General features: G+C 46.0%; 1 protein-coding gene across 1 annotated transcript in view; it reads left to right on the top strand.

Moving 5' to 3' along the window:
- Nucleotides 1-7,509, top strand: part of LOC135559380 (flagellar attachment zone protein 1-like) — an 80,462-nt gene extending 72,953 nt beyond the window's left edge. The window contains exons 6-7 of the mRNA XM_064993543.1: nucleotides 6,617-6,763; nucleotides 7,053-7,509. Coding sequence (XP_064849615.1) covers nucleotides 6,617-6,763; nucleotides 7,053-7,166 — 261 coding nt within the window. The 3' untranslated portion in view covers nucleotides 7,167-7,509. The remainder of the gene's footprint in view (nucleotides 1-6,616; nucleotides 6,764-7,052) is intronic.
- The last annotated feature ends 2,234 nt before the right edge of the window (nucleotides 7,510-9,743 follow it).

Here is a 9,743-nt window from a genome sequence, read left to right on the forward strand (position 1 = left end):
CCCTGGGGAGGGAGTATAGGTACTGTAGGCAGAGCAGCAGATCGAAACTGAGCCACTCACCAGGACAGAGAAGTTGACCCTGGGGAGGAAGTATAGGTACTGTAGGCAGAGCAGCAGATCGAAACTGAGCCACTGACCAGGACAGAGAAGTTGACCCTGGGGAGGAAGTATAGGTACTGTAGGCAGAGCAGCAGATCAGAACTGAGCCACTGACCAGGACAGAGAAGGTGACCCTGGGGAGGGAGTATAGGTACTGTAGGCAGAGCAGCAGGTCAGAACTGAGCCACTGACCAGGACAGAGAAGGTGACCCTGGGGAAGGAGTATAGGTACTGTAGGCAGAGCAGCAGGTCAGAACTGAGCCACTCACCAGGACAGAGAAGGTGACCCTGGGGAAGGAGTATAGGTACTGTAGGCAGAGCAGCAGGTCAGAACTGAGCCACTGACCAGGATAGAGAAGTTGACCCTGGGGAGGAAGTAGAGGTACTGTAGGCAGAGCAGCAGATCAGAACTGAGCCACTCACCAGGACAGAGAAGGTGACCCTGGGGAGGGAGTATAGGTACTGTAGGCAGAGCAGCAGATCGAAACTGAGCCACTGACCAGGACAGAGAAGGTGACCCTGGGGAGGGAGTATAGGTACTGTAGGCAGAGCAGCAGATCGGAACTGAGCCACTGACCAGTCAGTCCACCTCGAGGGAGATGGAGCTTCTCGTAAACCCATCGTCACTCTGTGTTTGACTATGTCTGGACACAGGCCAGGTTCTGTTTCAACCCCACACTGAAACCTCTTCAGCAGCAGCCCAATGGTTGAACTTCAGTTAGTATGGCTCTAAAGCACTCTTCACTGGGCTGGGAACCTGGCACTCTCACTAAGCAAACAGTAGATGGGCTCTACTCTTCTCTGCCTGAATAGTCCTCTCTCATGGCATTGTGATCCAGCCAGCCAGGTCCACCTAAAGCGCTGTAATGGCTGTGTGAAAAGGGATTGCTGGGAATGGTTTTAAACGGTGGAGAGCTCTGAAGAGGCCGACGGTCGGACAGATATCACCTAACAGCCTGCCGTTAAAAGGTTGACTGTGCCGTGCTGGAATAGAGGTGTCCTATTGTCTGCCCAATTTCAGCTAATCCACCACGCCTGATTGTTTGCTGAAGTGCACCATTGGGGTGGACATTCATTAGTCCTCCACTGGAGGTTTATACCATGATGTCCTTTATTTTGGTCTTTTTCAACTGTTTTTTTTTTTTTTTGTGTGTGTTTTTTTTTTTTTTTTTACATGGGCCATCATTTATAATTTCCCCAAGCTACTGAATCTCATCTACTCTGGCTTAATTTAGACCGTCCTCCCAACATCAGAGTGCATATCCTATTTTTTGGGGACGCTTACAAATAACATGGAGCATCTCAATGTGAAAGCATTATCCAAATTGCAATTGGTAAATGTTGCGCTAGATTTATTTTGGTACCCCATCTGCAACAGCCTCAGTACCCAGACACAGTCTCTGTCTGCCCCCCCCCGCCCCCCGGCCTGTGCTTTGATGTGGGTTATCAGTGAGCCCCATCCTCCCAGCCCCTCCATGTCAGCACCTTTTGATGTAGCCTATGTGCACTTCCAAATATCATTTTTAATAAGGAGTCATTATCATTTAGATTTCTTGCTGAATGGGAAGAGTGACCTCTGGTATTTATCTGGTGAGGGGGTCATGGTGATGATGTGTGTATGGTGCTGTGGTAGTGGCAGGCAGACAGACAGATATGGCTCATTGACATTAAGCCAAAATGCTTACTATGTGCATTCTGGAAAGATTGGGTGGAAGCCACTTATATGGTGGCAGTCATTCATATCTCTTATGTGTCTGGTAATCAGAATATCTTCTCTAGCAGTTCCCTGAGCAAGTCAGTTTGGGTCTAAGCACTCTGGTCTGCATACTAGTAGTTAAATAAATCAGTACTTACTGTAGATGTAGCTGGTTGGAGATGCGTGTGTGTACGTACGTGTGTAGTGGTGGGGAAACTTATTATGAAGCTCACCTGCCCTGAATAATGGCATTACAGAGCAGGTTGGGGACTGGCCTTGGCTGTGTTGGTGTCACACCCTGGCCATAGAGAGGCTTTTATTCTCTATTTTGGGTAGGCCATGGTGTGACTAGGGTGGGCATTCTAGTTTCTTTAATTCTATGTTTTGTATTGCTTTGGTTTTGGCTGAGTGTGGTTCCCAATCAGAGGCAGCTGTCTATCGTTGTCTCTGATTGGGAAGCCTGCTTTCCCACCTATGTTGTGGGATCTTGTTTTTTGTTAGCTCTGTGAAGCCTACAGAACGTGACGTTCGTTATTCTTGTGTTGTTTTGTTTGGTGTTCTGAGAAAATAAAGAATCATGAACACGTACCACACTGCACCTTGGTCTACTTCTTCAGACGAACGTTACAGTTGGACTGTGTAAGGCAGGGAGGGTAGCAGCTGCGCCCTCACACACAACAAGGCTTCTCTAATTTGGCAGAGCTCACCATGGACTCCCTCCACCTCGTTGAAGGAGAGTCTCAAGAACTAATATCATCCTGTTTTTATCAGGCAGTGAGCGAGCGGAGAGAAGTCCCAGGGCCCTGACAGGACAAAGAGCCTCTCCACACGCCTCCCTCTTTAATATCTTTCTGTGGACCAGGACGCAATTAGCATGTTAATGAAGGGATCTGAAACCTCTAAAAATCAAGACAATAGGAGTCCTTTCTGGGCGCCTGAAGATAACAAATAACCTTTAATGGAAATTACCAGATGATATGTACAGTGTTTATCGTGTGAAATACTCATTTTTAAGAGTAATCTACGAAACGCTGGCGTTTATCATTTTCTTTATGCTTTTGAGCCCCATGCCTGCCTCTAGCTTATTTTGGTTAATTACATTGAGGACATTTTATGCTTGTCTCTTTTAAAAACGTCTTGCGGTTATCTGCGTATTGTCCCTGCCCTACTTGATGTTGGTGCATGCTGGGTAAGCTGTGAGAGGATCATTTAGGAGCCCTGGTGCTGCAGCTTTGTCACAGCGGTGAGAGATCAAATAGACCCATAATGCTCAGATTCAGGAAGAAGACCAAATCACACTGGTCTCCTGGGCAGGCCTGGTGTTGGTAGCATTGGGTCAAACTCAAGATAATGAGGAGTGTGTTACAGCCCCTTTAAAACCACACAGATGTTCACACATGTCCATGATGCAGTGGGAACCTGCTGGACTGGGCTGATCCTGTGTAGGTGTAGAGGGTTAGTATTAGTACAGGTGGTAATGTAATAATATATGCCATTTAGCAGACGCTTTTATCCAAAGTGACATAGTCATGCGCAAAGACATTTTACATATGGGTGGTCCTGGGAATCAAACCCATCATTTTGGTGTTGCAAGCCTCATGCTCTACCAACTGAGCTCCAGAGATGGTAGATACAACAACAAGGCCTTGATGCAACGGTTCAATGTGAACAAATAAATGGGTTGAAAGGCAACCATTGGCAGAGGGCAGGTAGAGGAGTGAGCGTCAGATGGGGTTGGGAGAAGCAACACTGCTGGGTTCAAAACACCTGTGTGAAGATAACACTGGAGGGACTCTACAGAGAACCCCTGATTCACTGTTCAGTCAGACCAGTTAAGCAGAGGCTTCCTGGAAACACACGTATGTACACACACACGCACGCACGCACACACGCCATGCTGAGACGATACCCTGCAGCGTAAGCAGCACCCCAGCTCTCATGGGGTGGCATGAACTGCCACAGATCCAGACAGACAGGCCCAGCCTCTCTCTACCCCTCTCATCTACCTATCTCCTCCTCCCCTCCTTTCCTCTCTCCTCCTCCTCTCTCCTCCCCCTATCTCTTCTACACCTCCCCTCCTCTCCTCTCTCCTCCCCATCTCCTCTTCTCCTTATCTCCATAATGTCTCCCCTTCATTTCTCCTCCTCCCCATCTCCTCTCCTCCCTTGCTCTTCTATTCCTCCCCATCTTCTTTCCACCCCATCCTCTCCTCCCTATCTCACCTCCTCCCTATCTCACCTCCTCCCTATCTCCTCTCCTCCTCCCTATCTCTCCTCCTCCCTATCTCCTCTCCTCCCCATCTCCTCTCCTCCTCCCTATCTCTCCTCCTCCCCATCTCCTCTCTCTCCCTCCTCCCTATCTCTCCTCCTCCCCATCTCATCTCCTCTCTCTCTATCTCCTCTCCTCCCTATCTCTCCTCCTCCTCCCTATCTCCTCCTCCCCCATCTCCCTCCTCCTCCCTATCTCCCTCCCTCCCCCATCCTCCTCCTCCCTCCTCCCCCATCTCCCCTCCTCCCCCTCCCCCTATCTCCTCCTCCTCCCTATCTCCTCCTCCTCCCCATCTCCTCTCCTCCTCCCTATCTCTCCTCCTCCCCATCTCATCTCCTCTCTCTCTATCTCCTCTCCTCCCTATCTCTCTCCTCCCCCTCCTCCTCCCTATCCCTCCTCCTCCCCATCTCCTCTCCTCCTCCCTCCCCATCTCCTCTCCTCCTCCCTATCTCCTCTCCTCCCCCCTATCTCCTCCTCCTCCCTATCTCCTCCTCCTCCCTATCTCCTCGGTCTCTTCCTGTCTCTTACTACTAGCTCAGTGTTTTCCTCTTTATTCTCTGTCAATCCCATGCCAGTTGTATGGATTTCTAATATCTGTGCATGGACATGATTGTGTGTATGACTCTGTGCTTATAAGAAATAACCTTTAACCTTAGGTAACCTTGTTCATATCAATCAGGGTATATAATGTAGTTATTATACAAAATGTACATTGTATGCGTGATTGAGAGAGGGGTTTGTACACCCACATTTCCATGGAACTTAATTCTTCAGATACCTTCCCGGTTTAGCCCTGGCAGGTAAGACCTCACACAGATGTCAGGCGAGGTAAAGCTGGCCCTGTAATATTGCTAGGAGGCGGGAATAAAACGGTGTGAGTTATCTGTCAAAGCATCAGCCCAGTGAGCTGTGTGGCCAGTTCATTAAACTGCTGACAGTACCATTAATATTAGTGTGCCTTTAAAACCTCAGCATCAAATCAGAACCACCCAGGGAGATGTGAGGTGGTTCAGCTTTTAGAGGGGAGTGATCTGAATTCTAATGGGCTGTAGGAGGATAGGTGGTGGAGGTCTATAATAAAGTCTTGTTTAAAACCTCTTTTTGGAAATGGGAATTATATGGCACTGCTGGCATTATAGAAAGCAGACCTTAGAAAACTGGTGAGATGGACATCTCCTGAGATACCGGAATGAATGTTTATCATCATGCCAAGCATTAGGCTAAAATGTCCCTGATGCATAACTTCTTGCCTAATTATGATATTGAAGAAAACAACTCCTGGAATTTCCATCCCATTTAGACAGTGTGTGCATTTGGTGGTTGCCGCATGTGATACAAATTTCCAGTAAACCAAATAGATGAAAGCCTCGTAGTGTGCATTATCTTGCAGTCACCTGCACCACAAGATAGCCTATTCTTGTGTTTGCTTTTCATATTCGATGTGAGAACTTACCAGCATACTTTTAGGACATGGAGATGACCATGCATTTTTCGTGTGAAAAACAGGACGCATATGTGTTGCTTTGATGTTCGGCAGAAAACTTTTTTTTTGAAAGGATGAATACTTTGGATATACACAGAGTGGTGTGACAGTTGTAGAGAGCCCTCACCGTCGCTGTCCACGCATTTACCATGTATCCTCCCACCACTCTGTCTACCAGAGTAGCTTTTATTCTCCTCAGAGGAGGGAGAGATGCCTCTTGTTCTCTTTACGGCAGATTTTTAATACGGTTCCTCTCCGACTACATTTGTAGGGAGCAAATGCTTTGATGAAATATCGGACAAACAATACACATCATGTTTTTCATCTGTATTAGTATAGCCTTGAAATGGACTCTACAACATATCATTTATCTGATATAGTCCTCTACTTGCTTTTGGACTGTCTAAAAAAAACTGCACATTGCTTTCAAAATATTTATTCCATCCAGTATCTTGGTGAATTTACATGAAATAAAAAAGGTATGCCGTTAATTTGATAAGCAACTGAGGAGTATATAATATGGACATCCAGGGAAAATTAAATCTTAATTATATTCGCTGACACTTACCATGCTGTGTCAACTGGCTGGTAATAAGGAACAGGACATGCATTTTTATCTGTGTAACATTGTTTGATTACATTGTATCTTCTGCCACAAAAATGTAATCTTGTACCTGAAATTGGCACATCTCCTTTGAGATGTGCCTCTCTTGATAGTTCGACATGTGAGTGCAAACTGTATTGTATTTGGTGTTTTACTGTAATAGACAACTTTGATGTTCAGTTGCTTCCGGAGACTTTCAATAGGCTTTGTGTTTTAGTTTAGTGCTGCAGACTTCCAATAATATGAAAATGAATCCCTGTTTCTTTCCTTCCTTTAAATAATATCTTTCTGACATGTTCAAACATGACTTGATTGGCAAAAATGATAGTGGAATCCTTGCTTTCACCTAACCTACTGTGTGAAATTGGTGATTACCTCAAGGAAATCTGGATGGATGGAAGGAAAGAAGGAGGAGAGGAAGGAGGTAAAAATATATCAAATCAGGCCTGTGTTTATCTTGTATCAGGTGGAGGAGCGTGAAGCCCAGGTCCAGGAGCTACAGGACACCATCACAGAGCTGCACCAGGAGATGACCAGGAAGGACCAGGACAAGCTGACACAGCTGCAGGAGCTCCACCAGCTGGAGAGCAGGGTGAAGCAGCTCACTGACCAGGTAGGGCTGGGGATCTATTACCACCCAGACAGGTCTAGTTCAGGACTGGCCAATTCTGTTGGGAAACACTTATCCACTTCTGGTCAAGATCAAATAGAACTAGTACATCAACATGTTAACCTCATTTAATCACATTTTGAACACACTATTGACAGAGGATGCAATTGCATAATGAAACCTACATTTAAATCAGCATAATGAAACCTACATTGGTCTAATCTACAGTTGTACTTGTAACCCATTGGTGTGGTACAGTGAAGGATGTGCTGTGTGGTTGTCTTGATGGCAGGTCAGGAGCTCTGAGGAGACCATTGGCCAGCTGAGACAGGAGGTGGCTGTCAGAGTGGGCATCAGCAGTGCAACCCTGTGTGGGGGCGTGAGTACAGCAGGGAAAGTGGGTTAAAGCACAGTGTTCATGCATATACTCTACTGTTATACGTTCCACAGGACATGATCTACTACCTGACCTACGTTTTATATAGACTGTAAGGTCGAACAATGCATCAATGAACATATAATGAACGTGGATCCACTCTGGGCTTTTCAAGTCTGAAATTTTCATCCAAATGTCATTTCTCTGTGCAAACAAATACATTACTATGTGATAGAAAATGATTGAAATGTAAGCTCGTCCTATAAAGTTCCAGTTATATTATGTTAAATTTCTCTATTCTAAGACTCATTACATTTCATCAGTCATCCTGTTGTTATTAACATTCCTGTACAAGCCTACGCATTCACACATAAATCACATTAAACCCTCATTTCCAGATGAATGTGTCCGTACATGGTGACTCAGTCTCTCACACGGTCTGTCTGTATGGTCTGTCTGTATGGTCTGTCTGTATGGTCTGTCTGTGTGGTGTCATGGGTTGGAGATCAGGATTTCCCCTGTAGAGCTGTAGATCTTTGAGACCAGTGTTTGTTGAGAGGGGCTCTAATGATGGCACATGTGGCCTGGGTTCTGATGGCCCCAATGTGGGAGTCAGGGCCAGCCTGAATAGCAGCTCTGTCCCCCTCTCTCCACCTAACTCTTGACCTCTCCACACATCTGTCAGGCAGCCCAGAGACCATGATGGGAGTCAATTAACTCTAATATTGTGCAATTTTAATCAGGCTGTAATTCTGTAAAATAACCTTATAATTTCTGGATGGGAATGGATCGCAATTACGGAACTATGCAGGTCCCTGGAAAAAGGGCTTTTAGAGTTCCTTTTGTTTGCATTTAATATGGAAATTGTGAGAAAATAATGAGACAACTTCTCTTCATTGCTTATTGAATTTGTGGTCAGGTACAATGAGTTCTGTGTAATTATGGACATAGCCTCAGAGATGTTAGGTAGATTGGCCTATTAGTCCTCAGAGTTGGTAGGTAGATTGGCCCATTAGTTCTCAGAGATGGTAGGTAGATTGGCCTATTAGTCCTCAGAGATGTTAGGTAGATTGGCCTATTAGTCCTCAGAGTTGGTAGGTAGACTGGCCCATTAGTCCTCAGAGATGTTAGGTAGATTGGCCTATTAGTCCTCAGAGATGGTAGGTAGATTGGCCTATTAGTCCTCAGAGATATTAGGTAGATTGGCCTATTAGTCCTCAGAGATGTTAGGTAGATTGGCCTATTAGTCCTCAGAGATGGTAGGTAGATTGGCCTATTAGTCCTCAGAGATGTTAGGTAGATTGGCCTATTAGTCCTCAGAGATGGTAGGTAGATTGGCCTATTAGTCCTCAGAGATGTTAGGTAGATTGGCCTATTAGTCCTCAGAGTTGGTAGGTAGACTGGCCCATTAGTCCTCAGAGATGGTAGGTAGATTGGCCTATTAGTCCTCAGAGATGTTAGGTAGATTGGCCTATTAGTCCTCAGAGATGTTAGGTAGATTGGCATATTAGTCCTCAGAGATGTTAGGTAGATTGGCCTATTAGTCCTCAGAGATGGTAGGTAGATTGGCCTATTAGTCCTCAGAGATGTTAGGTAGATTGGCCTATTAGTCCTCAGAGATGGTAGGTAGATCGGCCTATTAGTCCTCAGAGATGTTAGGTAGATTGGCCTATTAGTCCTCAGAGATGTTAGGTAGATTGGCCTATTAGTCCTCAGAGATGGTAGGTAGATTGGCCTATTAGTCCTCAGAGATGTTAGGTAGATTGGCCTATTAGTCCTCAGAGATGTTAGGTAGATTGGCCTATTAGTCCTCAGAGATGGTAGGTAGATTGGCCTATTAGTCCTCAGAGATGGTAGGTAAGATTGATAGATTATTTTTTTTTCTCTCTGGTGGATTTTGACCTTCAAATCATCCAAATGTTAGTTAGAACCTTCCTGATTGGTTGAATTGGCTTGTTGATTAGTCAGGCATCCCTGGTGGGCTCACAGAGCACTGACTGGTATCCTGTTTGGCTGCGTGGGGGTGGAGGAGGAAACAGCCTCATAGCCAGATGGTAGAGGATAGAGGGAGCCGTAGAAAGCATATGCAAATGAGAGAAATGTTCCTGTCATGTATTTGGTGTTTTAGTGAAACAGCATTGTCTTTGTGTAAGAGAGGATGTCGTTGTGTAAGAGAGAATGTCTTTGGTGCTGAAACAGAATATTCTAACACTGAAGGAATCTATGGGATTCCTGACTATGTTCTCCATCACTGCTGCCTTTTCCTCTCTTCTCCTCACCTCTCATCCCTTTTCCTTCTCCCTTTCCCTCTCTCAATGTGGAGGAAATGCATTGGAAAGGAGAGCCAAAGTCACACAACATTAGTTTGGTAGTGGCTGCCGCTGCAGAAAGCCATTACTCTTCCTTGACAGTATCATAGAGAACGGTGGAGCTGGGTCGCGCCGAGCCCCTCGCTCTCCCTCGCCATGCGCCACTCGCAGGAAATTGCCTCATACTTCAGCGGGCAGGAAGGTGACACGTCGGCGACACCCACGCATGTGTCACTTTCAGGGCCCAGGACCTGGGTGGGAGCAGGCTCCGGTGCCACAGACAAGCGCTGCCTGGGGA

The sequence above is a fragment of the Oncorhynchus masou genome, chromosome 2 (genome assembly GCF_036934945.1).
Source record: "Oncorhynchus masou masou isolate Uvic2021 chromosome 2, UVic_Omas_1.1, whole genome shotgun sequence".
In the NCBI taxonomy this organism is placed as follows: Eukaryota; Metazoa; Chordata; class Actinopteri; order Salmoniformes; family Salmonidae; genus Oncorhynchus; species Oncorhynchus masou.